This window comes from Protomyctophum parallelum (genome assembly GCF_964188405.1).
Source record: "Protomyctophum parallelum genome assembly, chromosome: 6".
NCBI classification, from domain to species: Eukaryota; Metazoa; Chordata; class Actinopteri; order Myctophiformes; family Myctophidae; genus Protomyctophum; species Protomyctophum parallelum.
Window position 1 is genome coordinate 47,451,699 of NC_139701.1, and position 19,753 is coordinate 47,471,451.

The 19,753-nt window shown below is 43.3% G+C and overlaps 1 protein-coding gene and 1 long non-coding RNA gene across 2 annotated transcripts in view; both read left to right on the forward strand.

The window, feature by feature from the left end:
• Positions 1 to 19,753, forward strand: part of LOC310860039 (desmoglein-2.1-like) — a gene marked incomplete at its 3' end in the record, with an annotated part of 33,812 nt that overhangs the window by 3,966 nt on the left and 10,093 nt on the right. The window contains 8 exon segments of the mRNA XM_083766800.1: positions 1 to 75; positions 3,285 to 3,454; positions 4,996 to 5,130; positions 14,059 to 14,244; positions 15,013 to 15,120; positions 15,358 to 15,596; positions 17,249 to 17,391; positions 18,821 to 19,045. The exon segment at positions 1 to 75 is cut by the window's left edge and continues 67 nt beyond it. Of these exon segments, the coding sequence (XP_083622926.1) occupies positions 1 to 75; positions 3,285 to 3,454; positions 4,996 to 5,130; positions 14,059 to 14,244; positions 15,013 to 15,120; positions 15,358 to 15,596; positions 17,249 to 17,391; positions 18,821 to 19,045 (1,281 nt within the window).
• On the forward strand, positions 8,053 to 9,375 carry LOC310860581. Its single transcript, XR_014569392.1, has 5 exons — positions 8,053 to 8,114; positions 8,359 to 8,429; positions 8,602 to 8,649; positions 9,012 to 9,074; positions 9,239 to 9,375. It is a non-coding gene; the product is annotated as an uncharacterized lncRNA (long non-coding RNA).

Here is a 19,753-nt window from a genome sequence, read left to right on the forward strand (position 1 = left end):
TGGAGGACGAGAACGACAACCCGCCGGTGTTTCAACCCACGCCCCCTGCTGGAGTGAAGGAGAACAGCACGGCAGGTAACACTAGAAATGCACTACCATGTTTACCCAGGGTAACTGGACTAAGCTCAAGAACTTGTTTACAGCCAGGCCCTGCTCATAGAACATTTCATGGTAGGGGATCAATGCCTTGCTCAAGGGCACAGTACAGTACAGTACAGTACAGTACAGTACAGTACAGTACAGTACAGTACAGTACAGTACAGTACAGTACAGTACAGTACAGTACAGTACAGTACAGTACAGTACAGTACAGTACAAAGCAAAGTTACTATATGTTTACCCAGGGTAACTGGACTAAGCTCAAGAACTTGTTTACAGCCAGGCCCTGCTCATAGAACATTTCATGGTAGGGGTTCAATGCCTTGTCCAAGGGCACTTCAGCGGTGGTAATTTTAACGTGCCGGTCCGGGGATATGAACTAGCGACCTTTCCGATATCAAGACCGCTCCGCAAACCGTTCGGCCACCGCTGCCCCAGCCTGGATGAACCTATCATTTCTTCGGTACAAAAATGTATTATCCAACAAGAATTGGTGGTGGGGGGTGGGTCTAATGAACAACCAATCAGCGCCGAGGCCCGTTTTCAGCGTCATCACACAGCGCAACACACATGAAAAACAACAACAATGGCTATTGGTTGAGGGAAATTCTAATCCCCTCCCCCTTGAAATCGCTCAGACAGGAGACAATGTCAGACTGAAGCTTCAAGAAAGCTAGTCTGATAATCAGGCTACTACTTGTGTGCAAGTAGGCAATGTATGGCCTAGTATGGGACTAATATGTGTGATATTATGTTTTAGGCCATTAAGCTGAGGTTGTGACTATGTGAGCCACTCTGCTAAACAAGGCTACACAATTTACAATTTAATTGACAGTTTAGACATTATAGCAGACACTCTTAATCCAGAGCGATTTACAGTAAGCAAAAACAAAAACATGGTAATACCTCAAATACAAAACAATATTATCAAAATATTTCAAATAACTGTACAGTATTGAAGCCAAGGCCTATATAGTCATAACTTAAGTGAAACGTCAAGGCGATAATGTAGCACGTGGTGTACAGTTATATGAAATATTTTGATTTGTGCTTGTGAAAATCAAAGGGGTAGATCATGCCTTTCAATAAATCAATGCATTGACAAGGCATCTTGCTCCTGCACAATTTGTTCCCACAACTCAACTTATCTTGTTAAGTTCTAGCAATCTGTAATATCAGTGATGAGAGACTTCCGACATGTGAGATATACAGTAGATATACAGTATATATACAGTACATGTGAGATAAACAGTACAACCAGTTTGCACACGCTGTACGTAATCACACAGCTAGTCGTCATCCTCCTCAGTTCAGATCCTGAAAGTAAGCAGTACAATTACTCAAGTACTGTACTGTACTTAAGTACAATTTTGAGGTATTTGTATTTCCAATACTTTTACTTCTACTCCATTAGATTTTAGATCCAAATATTGTACTGTTAATCTACTAAATGTATTTGATGATAACTTTAGTTGCTAGTTAGGCTTTAGCTTTTGATAGAAGCTTTCTGTTATTTTCAAAAGATTTTTTAGACCTATGAAAACTTGAAATGGGACATTCTTGTAGCAACTTGGACTCCTCATGCATGAAAGGAAGCATGAGTTCACGTTGCTCTCCCCAGGTTGGCGGAGGGTGTGTAGAGCCCAGGATCACAATAGATAATTGACACATACATACATTTTGATGCAAATACTTTTGTACTTTTACTCAAGTACATTTTGATTTACGGACTTTTACTTGGTCTCAGGTTCCAACTCCCTCCTGGACCCTCCTGGGGTTTAAGAGGTTAAAGGACCACTTCACCACTTTTCAACCTATCTTCATATAATAGGTCCTCACTAATAATCATGATAAAATGGTACGATTCTTTTCTACTCGGTCTGTGTCTCATATAGGAGGGCTGTGGGCAGTTCAGAAACCGTCTTCCAGTGACATCATCGATGGGGAATACAAGCTAATAGAAACTGCAGGCTTTCTAGTCCTGAAAAGTTGCAATGCGAAAATGGAAGCCATCGTTCTCACGATAATGATAATCTAAATATGTTTGTAAAAAAAATCTTGTTTAAAAAAAAATCTGCCTAATGATGATGTCACTGGAAGACGGTTTCTAAACTGCCCACAGCCCTCCTATGAGACACAGACAGAGTAGAAAAGAATCGTACCATTTTTTCATGCTCATTAGTGAGGACCTATTATATGAAGATAGGTTGAAAAGTGGTGAAGTGGTCCTTTAAGTAAAACATCTGTCAGGGATGTGATGCATTGCAGGGGGAGAGATGCAGGTATCAGCATGAGAGCCGACCGTCAAACTCATGCCCCGAAGACACCACTATCTGGAGAGTCTGTGGGCGTGACGCCAGACGGAATCAATACGGTCCAATCAGCACACTGTATGTTCACTGAGCTGTCCAATGAGCACACTGTATGTTCACTGAGCTGTCCAATGAGCACACTGTATGTTCACAGAGCTGTCCAATGAGCAGTGAGCATACTGTACTGTTCACTGAGCTGTCCAATGAGCAGTGAGCATACTGGACTGTTCACTGAGCGGTCCAATGAGCAGTGAGCATACTGGACTGTTCACTGAGCTGTCCAATGAGCAGTGAGCATACTGGACTGTTCACTGAGCTGTCCAATGAGCAGTGAGGATACTGGACTGTGGGGAAAGCTCTTTATAGACTAGAGCACTCACTCAACCCATTTCATTGAAAATAGCAGATCTACAATAGATCTACAAGCATCAACAGATCTACAAGCTCACAACGAGTCATGCGTTGTAGTCGAGCTTGTGGATAGACTACTTTCGGCAAGTGTAAAATCTCCCAAAATAAATTACCGACAAAATCAACTGTTTTTAGTCGACTAAATCTAAAATGTACCGTCAACGTCAACACTGCAACTTCCAGGCACTCTGGTGCTCCAGGTGTAACATTGAATCTCTTCCCCAGAAACCTGGTGGTCCAGGTGTAACATTGAATGTCGTCCCCTCCTCCAGGAACCCTGGGTGGTCCAGGTGTAACATTGAATGTCGTCCCCTCCTCCAGGAACCCTGGGTGGTCCAGGTGTAACATTGAATGTCGTCCCCTCCTCCAGGAACCCCATGGTGGTCCAGGTGTAACAATGAATCTCTTCCCCAGGAACCCCATGGTGGTCCAGGTGTAACATTGAATCTCTTCCCCATGCAGGAACCCTGGTGGTCCAGGTGAACGCCACCGACAGAGACAAGGCGGGCACGGAGCACACTAAGATCTCCTACAGCCTGGAGCAGCAGGAGCCTGCCGACGGAGCCTCCTCCTTCTACGTGGACCGACGGACCGGCTGCGTCTACGTCAAGGAGCCCCGTCTGGACCGAGAGGTGTGTTCGCTCGCTCTATAGGACCTTGACCCCCATCAGGGGTACCCTGGGCAAGACCTAAGCTGAAAAGACTATCAGCGGAAGTTGCGGGATTTTAGCGGAAGTGAAATCGTTGGTGCTTTACAAATCAGTTTACATTCTCCGCGAATGAAACAAGTGTGTTGTGATTGGTCGGGAAAATATCGTATCCGGGGGAAATACATTTGACGGCTGTTCCGGGGGATACAACCGCCGATAGCTTCTCTGCCTTATGTTGTGACCAGGCTTTTCTTTTCGCAGATAAGTAAGCCTGGGACCGAGGCTACATCAGGGGTCATCAATATGTCTGTACATGTATGTGTGTGTGGCAAATTGATTGATTGATTAATTGATGTATTAACAGTTTGCAGAATTACGGTACATCTCAAGTACAACTGAATACAACGACCGTTAACTGTGAGTGGACGACACCATAAACTAAAGCACACTCGTTTACAAGAGGGTCCACCATGTTCAATTCATCAAAACAATTAGAGACGTACGAATATACACAACTACTAGTATAGTCAAAACAAGAAATTATCAAAAATGAGGTAAAAAGGTAAAACAAATGAGGTAAAAATAAACATATACAGTGAGGTGGAAAGGAGTGGGGGGGGGGTGGGGGGGGGGGTTCAGATTTTACGGGGGCCAGTTTCGAATTGCAGCCGTCCCTAGGTGCCCTTTGAGACGTCCCTAGGTGCCCTTTGAGACGTCCCTAGGTGCCCTTTGAGACGTCCCTAGGTGCCCTTTGAGACGTCCCTAGGTGCCCTTTGAGACGTCCCTAGGTGCCCTTTGAGACGTCCCTAGGTGCCCTTTGAGACGACCGTAGGTGCCCTTTGAGACGACCGTAGGTGCCCTTTGAGACGACCGTAGGTGCCCTTGGAGACGTCCTAGGTGCCCTTTGAGACGTCCCTATAGGTGCCCTTTGAGACGTCCCTATAGGTGCCCTTTGAGACGTCCGTAGGTGCCCTTTGAGACGTCCCTAGGTGCCCTTTGAGACGTCCGTAGGTGCCCTTTGAGACGTCCCTATAGGTGCCCTTTGAGACGTCCGTAGGTGCCCTTTGAGACGTCCGTAGGTGCCCTTTGAGACGTCCGTAGGTGCCCTTTGAGACGTCCGTAGGTGCCCTTTGAGACGTCCGTAGGTGCCCTTTGAGACGTCCGTAGGTGCCCTTTGAGACGTCCCTAGGTGCCCTTTGAGACGTCCCTAGGTGCCCTTTGAGACGTCCGTAGGTGCCCTTTGAGACGTCCGTAGGTGCCCTTTGAGACGTCCGTAGGTGCCCTTTGAGAGCGGTTTTGAAGGAGTCGAGTCAAATGCTTCATTTTCTGCTTTACACACCATTATAACGTTCTTATTTTGATCATAAGACCCAAAACACTGAAGGTCAAGTCTCTCCAGGTTCTCCTCCGAATACGTATGACACTTATGTTTATTGCGATACTATGGTTCTCAGATGTTTTCATTAGAACCAGAACCTCATGCAGTGTGATGTGAACGTTTACCTCTCTTGGTCTCGGTCCAGAGGGTGGGTTCCTACGCTCTGACCATCAGGGCAGCGGACATGGACGGAGCCCCGGGAGGCCTCACCGCTACGACCACCGTGCGGGTCGACATCCTGGACGTCAACGACAACCAGCCCACGCTGGAGAAGGACGAGGTACGTTACTTTAGACGTGTCTGCAACCCGGGGAGCTCCATTCAATACATATAGGCTCTCTATATCAGTGGCGTGCACAGATAAGACACTAGGGGGTGCTAGAGCACCCCTTGCCCTTTTTAGCAATGTGCTCTTAAAATAAATATATATATTTTTTTTTCTTAATTTGTAGTGTGTGGACCATGCGGTGACATTGATCAAATCTTGATAAAAGACGCTTCCACTATATTATTTAGGCCCCCACAATCTAAAGCTATGTTTCTATACGTCAGTGGTTCTTCGATAAATAAATAAAATAGCAGACCTACAAGTAGATCTGCTATTTTTCAATAGCTAAAGCACCAAAATGCGTTCCCGCCCCAAAATGCGCCGCACAAGGTGCCCTTTTTTTTTCACTCGAGCACCTGCCCCTCTAAATGTCTGTGCACGCAACTGCTCTATATGCACCAGGGCCGGATCTCTACCATATGGGCACTTTGGGCAGCAAACCTCAACGCTCTGACGGAGTTGTTTTTGGCAGATTTTAGTTTTAGCCATAGTCTCTCTTGAATAGTTTTCATTTAGTTTTAGTCACATTTTAGTCACCTGGAATGTCTTAATTAGTGTTAGTCTAGTTTTAGTTGACTAAATATCATAGGATTTTAGTCGACTAAAATGTATTTTAGCGGGCCCTGTTGCCATCGTAATGACTGTTTTTACACTTGCTGAAAATAGCCAATCTACTATTCGGCTATTTTCAGCATGCAACCAAGTGTAAAATGACCTATACTGGATCTCTTGTCCACTAGTCCCTTCCTAACATTTGTTGACAAAATTGTCAGTACATTTAGTACTTATAGTTTTAGTCATCATAGCTTAGTTTTCATCAGTGGAAAAAGTTGACGAAAAATTTTCGATGAAAACACTGTATAATAATAATAATAATTATTATATATATATATATATATATTAGTGGTGGGCATAGATTAATTTTTTTAATCTAGATTAATCTCACTGCAATTCTGGAGTTAATCTAGATTAATCTAGATTAAAATGGCTCATTTGAACTCTGCCGAAAGCATTGAAAATATGTGTGCGCTACCTAAATAATGACCAGAAGTAAATCCTTGAACGGGCCACGTGGCCCATTAGACCAGGAGCCCTATCATAATTGGTAATGAAAATATAATAATAATGTTCAATACGATGTACGTGTGTTATACATTGTTTATTCAGTTAAACACGAATAACCATAAACACGTTACCATACAGGCAATTTGAAACAGTGGGTGCAAGAACAAAGTACCCCCTTTTCTGGGATATGACATTAATTAAACTGTAAACCTAGAGGTGATGAAGAACTGTTTACAGTCAGTAGCTTTGTGACATGATTTGAGTCCAACCTCTACCTCTCCTTCTTCCACCAGTCACTCAGACACACCAGCTTGTTCACATTAGTGCTGTCAGTTCACCTCTATAATCCAATTCGAATTTCATTGCTTCATTATTTGTAATATTCGGAAATATTCGAATATTTACATTGTTTATTTTAGCTCATATTTGGTAATTTAGCCTATAATAATACACAGAATAACAACCCATTTTTTTATGCTTGCGCAAGTTGGTTACATTGTATTATTAGGCTACTGCCTACCGTCATTGCGACGCATTATCACGGGCCACGGCCCGGTTAAAAACGAGAATGATACACACCATGAACTGACCATAGACAATATCCCCTTTACAGCTCTCTCTTTAGCCTATTAACCAAATTAAAGTCGCCACAATCGCCAGCCTATACACGTAGGACTGGACAGAAAGAGAGTGCAGAGAGTACAGACAATAATATGCCATACTATTAGGCTGTTGCGCTGCGCTCCTAATGCCTTTTCCACGGCGCGCACCGTGGCACATGAACAATAACAACTCCACGTGGAGTGGACCCACGACGAACCACATATGAATTAGATAATTTATAAGAAATGGCACGGCGGCCATCCTTGCAGGCAGTGACAGAATGAGAATCCTTAGGCTGTAACCTGTTCATTTTGGGGGGCATCAAACAACAGCCTGTTGATGATGAATGATACTATGAAACTTAACAATTAATTAACTAGTACTCACCTAATGACGCCGCCACGGAGGATATACCATGTTTAACGTAATTCCAAAGTGTTTAGCCTACATTGTTTAAGTCATAGACGCATGCGGTTTTTATGAACTTTGGCTAAAAGCATGTTGTTGTTATTATTCCACTGCCACCCGCACCGGTAGACTCAAGACTGTCATGGTAGCTGGCTACAACCTGAAACAACCCAGCTAGCATTGCCCCGCTAGGTACCGCCTCCCGCCGTCGGGAGCCGGGCGCTGCGCGCCCGGCGCGCGTGGAATTCCCCAGGCGGTCTTCACGTCAGTCACTGTCACTCAGTAGATTTTCATTCCTGATGCACAGATCTGTGCATTTACAGCCCTCGTGACGCTCTCCTGAGGCTTGCCCCCCCCGCCCCTCTCTCTCTCTCTCTCTCTCTCTCTCTCTCTGACAAGGATGTGTTGCGCATCGTATGTATAAATAAATCAATAATAATAATATTATATTTTGTAGGATTATTATTATTAAGATTATTTTTTAACTATTATTGAATAAAATTAAGTGGATTCTTGCGGCATTGAGAAATGCCTGCTGCCTCTTAAGGTTACATTATATCCTTATACTACAAACTTATACATCTTTGGGTCTTCCTGAATCTTATGTCATATTATATGGTACATAACTATGCAAGGACTAACCCACAAGACAATACAGTACAAGAGGAAATATCAGGATTCCACTAGAAGGCTGAAACTAACTTTTTTACCCGGCATGCATTGCAGCCTCAGGCTTCTCGGCTGGCTGCTCAGTGCTCTGTTGTTGTTGTCTTTTGAGCAATGAGCAGAAGTTGTAGTCGAGGACTCCACAACAAAGGCTTATATTTCGCCGTTTTTCTCCGGAGAAATTCAGTTGAAAGGTCAGTGTATTTTTATATCTGATATATACTGTGTGTAGTGTAATTACACGTGATCTTTATCTGTGCACGTAACCCTAACGTTAGCTAGAGGGAATAGATTAGCTAGCTAGCAGCTAGCTAGCTAGCTAGCTAGCTAGCTAGCTATCTAATCTATTGTTTGGACGTGGCTTAAAAACATCTAGCTCCGTTGGAAAGAGAAAGCTACTGCGTTATGGACGGTGTTTTATATTATTTAATTTTACAGACAAACAAGATTCCAGCAAGATCGACCCAGACGGTGGAGGCTGGGGGAAACAAAGCAACCTCATATCAGAAGTAAGTAAAATGGTTTAGTAGCGAACAATAATAATGTATCATGATGTTCTTTTCTAACGTCTTCTTATGTTGATAAAAGTCCACAGGTTGCATGCTACAATTAAGCTCTCTTGCCTCAAGTTTGCTGTTACATTTGAAAGAAATTTGACTTGAATTTGATTTCATTTTACAGACAAGGTGACATGCTGTACAGAGCTGAGACATCGTTCTTTAATTTAAGGTAATTGTTCATTTTAATTTTTACCAAGGACAGCAAATTGGCACCCAACAATGTGTAACTGTGTACATTTTAAATGACTGAGGTGTATTATGAGTACTGTGGCACTCTATGCCACACTATATGAGCTTGTAGATTCTGCTATTTTTCAACAGCTAACAGCTTTTAAAATAATGTTTAAAACCTATGAGGCGACACAGATGCGTCCTCAGGTCTAAATGGGTAGGCCTATTTCAGAATGCCTGAATTTACACTTGGTTGCATGGTGAAAATAGTCGATCTACAAGCTCACGTGTTGTGAGCCCTATACAAATGCAATCCATATATAATCCACAATTTTGTATTTGATTTTGTTCAAATTACAGATGAGGTCACGTGGAGGAAGTGGAGATGATGGTGATGGATGAATAAAATGGATAATAAAAATGGTAAGAACATTTTCACATTTTGTCACATGTCACATTTTAGCACAGGAATAGAAATTAGAAAATGGCTGGGTTTTTACCCACAGGGCAACTGTTAAGTCATGAATCACAAGACAGAGAAATGATTAAGGTGAAAAAAATGTATTTAATGAATTCTGTGATTTCAGACGAACTTTCGCTGGAGGAAGACCTATCGACTTCAACCTCTGCTGGAAAGGCTACCACCAGTCGGGTTTCCCTGACCCTCTATACCCAGCCTGCATTGTACCGTGTGGGGGTCCCCGCAACATCCAGACCTCAAGGAACGCACCCAGCTTTCCGTGCTCGGACATACAGACACGGGGACATACACACATTGCTACGCTCAGAAACTCCTGACTCCACTCAGAAGAGAATTGGTGTTTTAAAGACTTAAGCACTTAAACTTGAGAACTGATGTCTTCTAAATCCGCACAGATGAGTTAAAACGTTTGCTGCAAAAGAATATATATTTACAGATTTGTGCCACATTTTCACGATGTTTCAAAATTAGCAAATCTACAAGCTCGTTTTCAACAGCTTACAGCTTTTTAAATAATGGTTAAAACCAGGGGATCTTGGACTTCAGTGACGGGGACCTGGGGTCTGAGAGCCGGAGACGTTGGATAGGGTGCATCCTGGAACTTCTGCTGGCGGCCAACAGTCAGGCTTCATAAAGGAAGGAAACGGCAGCTCATCAAACGGTGGTCCGTGGCTCAAATGCTGAATAACTTTGGCATGAAAAGGGTTCAAATGTATGCTGCACCATTTCTTGCTCAAAAGGTGAATCTCGATTGTGTGTTCTGTTTATTGCTGTGTAACTGTTATTGGGCCTACATAACTAACCACACAGAAAATACTTGTGTTTTATAGACATAAGAAATTAAACTTGAGAACTGATTCCACAAAATGTCTTCTAAATCCTCGCAGATTTGAGTTAAAACGTTCACTGGGTTTGGGCCACATTTTCACGATTTAAAAAAAAATAGCAAATCTACAAGCTCGTGAGCTTGTAAATCTGCCAACAATCTAACGGCTTTTAAAATGATGGTTAAAGTGTTTAAATGGTATGACTGTTTTCTGAAAACCCTAGATGTTTCTGTATCATTGGTGTTCAAACGATTTACTCCAATCTGAAAATATGTTGTTCCAGGGACCGCGCTACGAGCTTGTAGGTCTATTTTGTTTTATCCTGAAAATGTGCAAATCTTTGAATATATATTATTTCAGAGCAAACGTTTTTAACTCCTCTTTGCTTCTGGGTAGTCCCTGGAACAACATATTTTCAGATAGGTGTCTGCGGCCAATTTCATATATTTCTGGGGTCCTTGACATGACATAATTTGAGAACCACTGATATAGAAACATAGGTTCTTCAGAAAACTGTGTTATTGTGGACACAATCTTATCCAACAATGTCCTGGTGGTTTCAGGAAAGTTGGTGTTTTACTGTTTTATAGATTTTAGGAGCCAGTGGTTCTCAAAGTGTGGTCCTTAAGTGCATTCTCAGCAAAATTACATAAAAATCAACCACTTGTATAAACTTGTATGTTTTAAAATATTTCCATGTTTTTTTTATGTTTATGTGCCTTTATGTTTAACATGGCTGTATAAATGTTTTCATTGTAACTTTTTTTTTTCCTAATAAAGAAACAAAATTAAGTATACATTTGCTGCTTTATTATGTTTCTATAAATATGTGGGAGGGAGGTGAGCATGGGGGAGAATCGAGGGGTGAGGGTCGCAATATATATGGGGGGGGGGGGGGGGGGGTGTCATAAGACAGCTTCACGCTGTCCTGCTGCTGCTGTCCGTAGCTGACGTTCGAGTCGCGGCAGAGAAGCGGGGCGCCGGCTACACGCGCGTCGGGGCGCGTGGCCCACGCTGATCATGAACGACTTGCCCACGTCGCGTCACGCGCCCGGCGGAGGACACGATCCGCGGCGCGCGGGGACCGCCTCACGTCGGCGGCGCGCCATGACTTGCTAGCTGGGAACTTCCTCTTCCTCTTCAAAATAAAAGCTGCTTGTAACAATACTTTTATTTCTTAAGTGAACTACAGGATGTAGTAGACGCAGAATGTATAGTGGATAAATCACACAGAAGGCAGGAGAAATAAACTCCGCAGGCAGTCGGGGCTTATTATTTTTAAATCTTGCCAACAGAATGAACTGGGATAATAAATGATAAAAGCTCCATTCGAATGGCAATTTGAAACGTGAAATTCCTAGTTTGCTCGCTTTATGCAGTCAATGCAGACCCAGCTCCCAGACCCAACTTTGAGAATAGATTAATGGCGATAATTTCTTTGACGCGCGATAATATTCTCGCGTTAACGCAGCACGTTAACGCCGATAACGGCCCAGCATTAATATATATATATATATATATATATATATAGTATAGTAGTTCCGAAAGATTAAGAGTGTTTTAAAAGTGTTTTAAAAACTATAATAAACTAAATAAATCAAAATGAACAGGGAACCAGGCAAGATGAAGTCCATATTCATGATTGATATATTACACACGTATACAGAGTATAGACACGCACATACCACAGCATGGCATACCATTACATGTAACCACAGGCATGCACATCCACATGTGAAATATGCAAATAATGCACGCACGCACGCACGTAGGTCTAAATCTATCAACGAGACGCTTAAACAATGGCCCAAGGCCATCCGTGCATGTACGCATCAGGCTGGAGTTGGAGCAGATATATAGCCTGTCAGATTAAGTGAAATCGTTTGATTCATTCAGAAGAACACTAGGTCCTTTATGTATGCTGAGGTATACTCTCAGTCTCTGTACCCATGAGTTTATTACCCTGACCTCAGTGTGGACGCTGAGGTCAGGGTGGTAATAAACACAGAGAGAGAGTACCTGCCCGGGGGTTATAGGGAACGATATTGTGTGTCTACAAACACAGAAGTATAATAATCAGTCACATGCTGCTGGTCTTCTGTCATCTAGTGTTAGAAAAACAGTAGAACAATAGAGTTTTACGGCAATTATGGATCCAAGATCAACGACAGCAATCCATCACTTTCTGTATCTCAAGAACCGTCCAGTCCAACTGACCTCAAATCCGGCGGTCGTATTTTGTTTGGCAAAGACTAAAACTAAAGGACATATTCTCTGATTATAGTTAGATATAGTCTGTTTTGTAAACAACAAAACGGTTTCAGTTAGTTGCAGTAGACCTACATATATTCTATTATAATTCTTTATTTCATTGTAGCTTTCGTTATTTTGTTATTTTAAGTATAACAAACAACCTTGTTTGTCCATTGATTTACTACAGTTTCGTCGACTAAAACTATGACAAAATAATATTCAACAAATAAAAACTAGACTAAAATGTTAGGAAGGGACTAGTGGAGAAGAGATCCAGTATAAGTAAAAGACACAAGTCATTTTACTTGCTTGCATGCTGATCATAGCTGATCTACAAGCTCACAATGCGTTATACAGCATGACATGTACTTTGTGTTTCTAGTACTCTGACAGTACTTTGTGTTCTCAGTACTCTGACAGTACTTTGTGTTTCTCAGTACTCTGACAGTACTTTGTGTTCTCAGTACTCTGACAGTACTTTGTGTTTCTCAGTACTCTGACAGTACTTTGTGTTTCTCAGTACTCTGACAGTACTTTGTGTTTCTCAGTACTCTGACAGTACTTTGTGTTCTCAGTACTCTGACAGTACTTTGTGTTTCTCAGTACTCTGACAGTACTTTGTGTTCTCAGTACTCTGACAGTACTTTGTGTTTCTCAGTACTCTGACAGTACTTTGTGTTCTCAGTACTCTGACAGTACTCTCAGTACTCTGACAGTACTTTGTGTTCTCAGTACTCTGACAGTACTTTGTGTTCTCAGTACTCTGACAGTACTCTCAGTACTCTGACACTACTTTGTGTTCTCAGTACTCTGACAGTACTTTGTGTTTCTCAGTACTCTGACAGTACTTTGTGTTCTCAGTACTCTGACAGTACTTTGTGTTTCTCAGTACTCTGACAGTACTTTGTGTTCTCAGTACTCTGACAGTACTTTGTGTTTCTCAGTACTCTGACAGTACTTTGTGTTTCTCAGTACTCTGACAGTACTTTGTGTTTCTCAGTACTCTGACAGTACTTTGTGTTCTCAGTACTCTGACAGTACTTTGTGTTCTCAGTACTCTGACAGTACTCTCAGTACTCTGACAGTACTTTGTGTTCTCAGTACTCTGACAGTACTTTGTGTTCTCAGTACTCTGACAGTACTCTCAGTACTCTGACAGTACTTTGTGTTCTCAGTACTCTGACAGTACTTTGTGTTCTCAGTACTCTGACAGTACTTTGTGTTCTCAGTACTCTGACAGTACTTTGTGTTCTCAGTACTCTGACAGTACTTTGTGTTCTCAGTACTCTGACAGTACTTTGTGTTCTCAGTACTCTGACAGTACTTTGTGTTCTCAGTACTCTGACAGTACTTTGTGTTCTCAGTACTCTGACAGTACTTTGTGTTCTCAGTACTCTGACAGTACTTTGTGTTCTCAGTACTCTGACAGTACTTTGTGTTCTCAGTACTCTGACAGTACTTTGTGTTCTCAGTACTCTGACAGTACTTTGTGTTCTCAGTACTCTGACAGTACTTTGTGTTTCTCAGTACTCTGACAGTACTTTGTGTTCTCAGTACTCTGACAGTACTTTGTGTTCTCAGTACTCTGACAGTACTTTGTGTTCTCAGTACTCTGACAGTACTTTGTGTTCTCAGTACTCTGACAGTACTCTCAGTACTCTGACAGTACTTTGTGTTTCTCAGTACTCTGACAGTACTTTGTGTCTCAGTACTCTGACAGTACTTTGTGTTCTCAGTACTCTGACAGTACTTTGTGTTTCTCAGTACTCTGACAGTACTTTGTGTTTCTCAGTACTCTGACAGTACTTTGTGTTCTCGGTACTCTGACAGTACTTTGTGTTCTCAGTACTCGGGCCACATCGAGGAGAACACGGCCAACGTGGAGGTGATGAGGTTCAAGGTTCTGGACTCAGACGAGCCCGGCTCAGACAACAGCCTGGCCGTGTTCGACATCATCTCTGGGAACGACGACGGGACCTTCAGCGTCAAGACCGACCCCAAGACCAACGAAGGGGTTCTGATGCTGGAGAAGGTATAACGTAGACTATGAACACACCTGTTCTGATGCTGGAGAAGGTAACGTAGGGTAGGTACCCCCACAAAAAACGTGCAGTAATCCTGGTCTCTAAACTGCCTCCCCCTGGCCAGCCGGGGCACCTGATGGAGGGGAAAGGAACTGGTTGGAATAACGTGTTCCTTCCACGCGCTACGTCCAACCAGGGAAACTCCCCCCTGTCAGGTGTAAAGGAGCAACTTGGACACTCAGGCATGAAGGAAGCATGAGTTCAAGTCCGTTGCTCTCCCCTTGTCCCCCATATATGGGGACTAGGTTGGTGGAGGGTGTGTAGAGCCCAGGATCACATTAGATGATTGACACAGGGGTGAAAAATGGGTTACAAAATCGTGGAATAAAAATATGAAAAAAAAAAAAAAAAAAAAAAAGGTTCTCATGCTGGAGAAGGTAACGTAGACTATAAACACAACCACCAACGAAGGGGTTCTCATGCTGGAGAAGGTAATTGGAATTCAATCTACAATAATTGACAATTTGATCAATGTTTGCCTGTCGTCTCTCCTAATGGTACCAACATCAATACAGCATGGAATTGTGGACAAAATCGACCAACGGCAACGAAATACTCAAAAGTTTTGGGTCCGGAGAGGTTAAAATGTCATCAAACTGGTGGTTCCGTGGCTCAAATGCCCGATAAATAACGGACCTTGATATCATGTAAGAGGTTGAAAACTATTTGTTTTGTATTAGTAAGACCAACGTGTGTGTGTGTGTGTGTGTGTGCAGCCCGTGGACTTCGAGGAGAACCCAAACATCAACCTGGGCCTGGTGGTGTCCAACGTTGCACCACCCGCTGGAGATGGAGGTGATGGGGATGGAGATGGAGATGGAGATGGAGATGGAGGAGGGGGAGGGGGTGAGGCAGGGGGAGGGGGAGGGGGAGGGGGAGGAGCAGGAGGGGGAGGAGGAGGGGGAGGGGGTGGAGGAGGGGGAGGAGATGGAGATGGAGATGGAGACGGAGACGGAGATGGAGGAGGGGGAGGAGGAGACTTAGACTTAGACGTAGACTTAGACGTAGACGCAGGAGGTGGAGGGGGGGGAGGAGGAGGGGCGGGAGGAGGAGGAGGGGCGGGAGGAGGAGGAGGACGAGGCGGCGGCAAAAAGAAGCCGCCCAGGAAGAAGAAGAAGAAGAAGAGGAAGAGCTACCCGGTGAGCATCGCGGTGCAGAACGTCAACGAGGGGCCGCTGTTCTCTCCGGCCACCATGCCCCTGGCCGTGTCCGAGACCCCCGGGGAGACCCCGCTGGGGGAGGTCATCGCCGTCTACCGGGCCACGGACCCCGACACCGGGGAGCTCGCCGACAACGTCATGTGAGAGCATTAAACACGCATTATAGAGCGTCGCAGTCCCTCCCCCTTTCAGAACGACGAGTGGCCCAGGAAATGAATCCCAATGCATTTTCAAGACAAATCAAGACAATGAACACAATATATTGGGCCGATCAAATCATTAGAAAGAAGGCAGGAGACAGCACTATTTGTTTTGTTTTTCTTCTTATAAATTATTTGATCGGCCCAAAACATTGTGTTCATTGTCATGATTTGTCACGATCCGAGTTGGCTTTGTCTGCGGCGTAACCGTCTTTAAATAAATACTTAAAGGACCACTTCACCACTTTTCAACCTATCTTCATATAATAGGTCCTCACTAATAATCATGAAAAAAATGGTGCAATTATTTTCTACTCGGTCTGTGTCTCATAGGAGGGCTGCGGGCAATTCAGAAACCGTCTTCCAGTGACATCATCGATGGGGAATACAAGCTAATAGAAACTGTAGGCTTTCTAGTCCAGAAAAGTTGCAATGTGAAAATGGAAGTCATCGTTCTCACGATAATGAAAATCTAAACATTTTTGTAAAAAAAATCTTGTTTAAAAAAGAAATCTGCCTAATGATGATGTCACTGGAAGACGGTTTCTAAACTGCCCACAGCCCTCTTATGAGACACAGACAGAGTAGAAAAATATCGTGCCATTTTATCATGATTATTAGTGAGGACCTATTATATGAAGATAGGTTGAAAAGTGGTGAAGTGGTCCTTTAAAGAAAAGCCTATGGGCAAAATGCATTGGGATTTATTTCCTGGGCCACTCTATAGAGTGGTCACAGTTCCTGCCACCTTCCATGGCCCCGGACAAAGCCAACTCGGGCTCCTGACAAAATTATCATGGCAATAAAATAAACACAATTTTTTGGGCCGAACAAATAATTAGAAAGATTGATTGATTGAAGTATTTATTAACAGTTTGCAGAATTACAGTACATTTCAAGCACAACTCAATACAAAGACTGTTAACTGTGAGTGGACGATACCATAAAGCATTACACTTGTTTACAAGAGGGTCCACCGTTTTCAATTAATCATAACAATGCATACATATATATATATATATACAAATATACACTTCTACGTATATAGCCAAAAACATGAAATCATCATAAAGGAGGTAAAAAGGGGGGAAAACATATACAGTGAGGGGGGAAAGAGGTGGGGGTGGGGGATTCAGATTTTACGGGGGCCCGTTTCGAATTGCAGCCGTCCGTATAGGTGCCCTTTTGAGAGCGGTTTTGAAGGAGTCAAGGGATTCCAAACCGGCCCCTGTAAAATCTGAATCCCCCCCCCCCCCTTCCCCTCACTGTATATGTATATTTTCCCTTTTTGCTTCCTTTATGATGAATTCCTGTTCTGTTCTTTTACTACATAGAAGTGTTTTGTATGTCTCTAAATGTTTTGATGAATTGAACAAGGTGGACCCTGTTGTAAACAAGTGTAATGCTTAATTGGGTCGTCCACTCACAGTTAACAGTCTTTGTATTGAGTTTGTGCTTGAAATGTACTGTAATTCTGCAAACTGTTAATAAATATTTCAATCAATCAATCAATCACATGTCGTAATGCCAGCTGTTATCAATGTTATAGGAAATGTATAATGTACGGTGTTGTCTCTCCTTCCTTCCCACAGGTACGCTAAAGGCTACGACCCAGACAACTGGCTGACCATCGACCCAGCCACGGCAGAGATCAGCCTCAACAAGCTGCCGGACAGAGAGAGCCCTTTCCTGGTCAACGGGACCTATGTGGCCAAGATACTGTCCCTCACCAACGGTCAGTTCAGTGTCTAGCCCATTCTGACCTGAGATCAGATTCATACGAGGTTTCCGCCGGACACACACTGGTCCTAATGAACCCATTCTGACCTGAGCTCAGATTCTAGAAATGTCAGTCGCTCTTCGATTTTTCAAAAATAGCAGACCTACAAGCTCGTATCGCGCCACTCGGTGGCGCGATATGAGCTTGTAGATCTGCTATTTTTAAATAGCTAAAGCATAACATGATGCTAACACCAAAATGGGTGCCCGGTCAGAATGGGCTAGAGAGTGTCTTTTGTATGTCTCTAAATGTTTGTATGTCTCTAAATGTTTTGATGAATTGAACAATGTGGACCCTGTTGTAAACAAGTGTAATGCTTAATTGGGTCGTCCACTCGCAGTTAACAGTCTTTGTATTGAGTTTGTGCTTGACATGTACTGTAATTCTGCAAACTGTTAATAAATATTTCAATCAATCAATCAATCAAAGTCTCTCAAGTCTAAACAGGATGATTTAAAGGAGCCACAGTACCCCCTGGTGGTTATATTTGCATACAGCATGATATACACACTGAAGACAGACATACAGACTAATTCATACTTTGTTTTGTCAACCGACAATAAATCCTACCTATACAACGGCAAACAAATGTTTTGTCAACATTAAAAATGATTTACTAATATGGTGAGGAGGGTAATGCACTATTACATGTATTGTAAGTCGACATACTATTGTTAAAAGGTGTAGACTTAAAAAGCAATTATTACTCAGAAAAGGGAAATGTAACAAAAATATAGCCTAGTACTTACACCACCAAGTCCTGTGTTAAAGGGTGTTTTTAGATATTTTAGTCATGACGTCATCTGTCTCACTAAAGGCTCATACATAGTCTGGATTTTCGGTGGTGAGGTGACCGCCGAACTACAACATGACGTCACTGAGCCGCGGTGAAGAGCAAACCACCGCCACCGCTCCAGCCCTTCTCTCTGTTTTTACTCACCACCGCTCAACGTTATTTCAGCTCCGGTGGTCACCTCACCACCGGAGCGGTGGTCAGCTCACCACCGGAGCGGTGGTCACCTCACCACCGAAAATCCAGCCTATGAATGGGCCTTAAGACGGCCCACATGGGGTGTCTCCCCTCCCCACAAGTGCACAAATATACACGTACAGTATTATGACTAATTTCTAGCTGTAGCATTGAGCAAAGATTTGAGTTAAAAAACGTTCGCTCTGAAAGAATATATATTCAACATTTTTAAAAAAATTCAAAAATAGCAGACCTACAAGCTCGTAGCTCGTAAAATCTGCTATTTTTCAATAGCCAAAGTATAACATAGTGCTTGAAACACCAAAAGGGATTCGCGCCCAAAATGGGTTAAGTGCTTTGAGCACTTGGAAAAGCGCTATTATCAAAAACAAAACCATTTCTTTCCTCCGACAGAGAGACCCTCCCAAACGGCCACGGGGACCATCGCCCTGCTGGTGGGCGACGTCAACGACAACTGCCCCGCGCTGACCAGCACGCCGCAGTACCACTGCGCCGCCACCAGGGGTCCCGTCAACGTCACGGCTCACGACGTGGACGCCGAGCCCAACGGAGCCCCGCTGGCCTTCAGCCTGGTGGCCGAGGAGACCCGCGGGGAGTGGGAGATACACCCCCTCACAGGTAGGGGGCAGTAGAGGGGGGGAGTGGGAAACCGAGTGGGAAACCGAGCTACACTTCCTAACCATCTGTCCATTGTACCAAGACATCAGAGACACATACTTCCCACAGATTACAACCAACCACACACTGAGGTTTTGAAAACATGACCAATGACAAAAAACTCCCATATCTGCTGGGCAAATCAGTACAACAATGTGCAAACACAGCAGCAAGATTTGTGAGTTGCTGGGATATCAAATGGAACACAACCACCCTAAAGACTAATCATTGTGTATATTCCTGCACTATATACCTGCACTGAGTGACCTTGGTACATAGAATTTGATCTATTGAAGATTCTGACCTTCAAATGTACATCATTTTTGTTTTGATTGTATTGCTGTATTGTTGTATTGTTCTTTCTGCTTTGGCAATGTAAACGTATGTTTTCTCATGCCAATAAAGCCCTTTGAATTGAATTGAAATTGGGAGATACACCCCCTCACAGGTAGGGGGCAGTAGGGGGGGGGGGGGGAGTCAAGTCAAAGTCAAAATAAGGGCGAGACCGAGACGTAAATGAAAATGTGTACGAGAGAGAGAGAGAGAGAGAGAGAGAGAGAGAGAGAGACAGTCTGCATAATGAGTACTTCTATTTTGGGTACTTTAAGTACATTTTGATGCCAATACCTTTTGTATTTTTACTCAAGTAATTTAGTTTTATTTTGGACC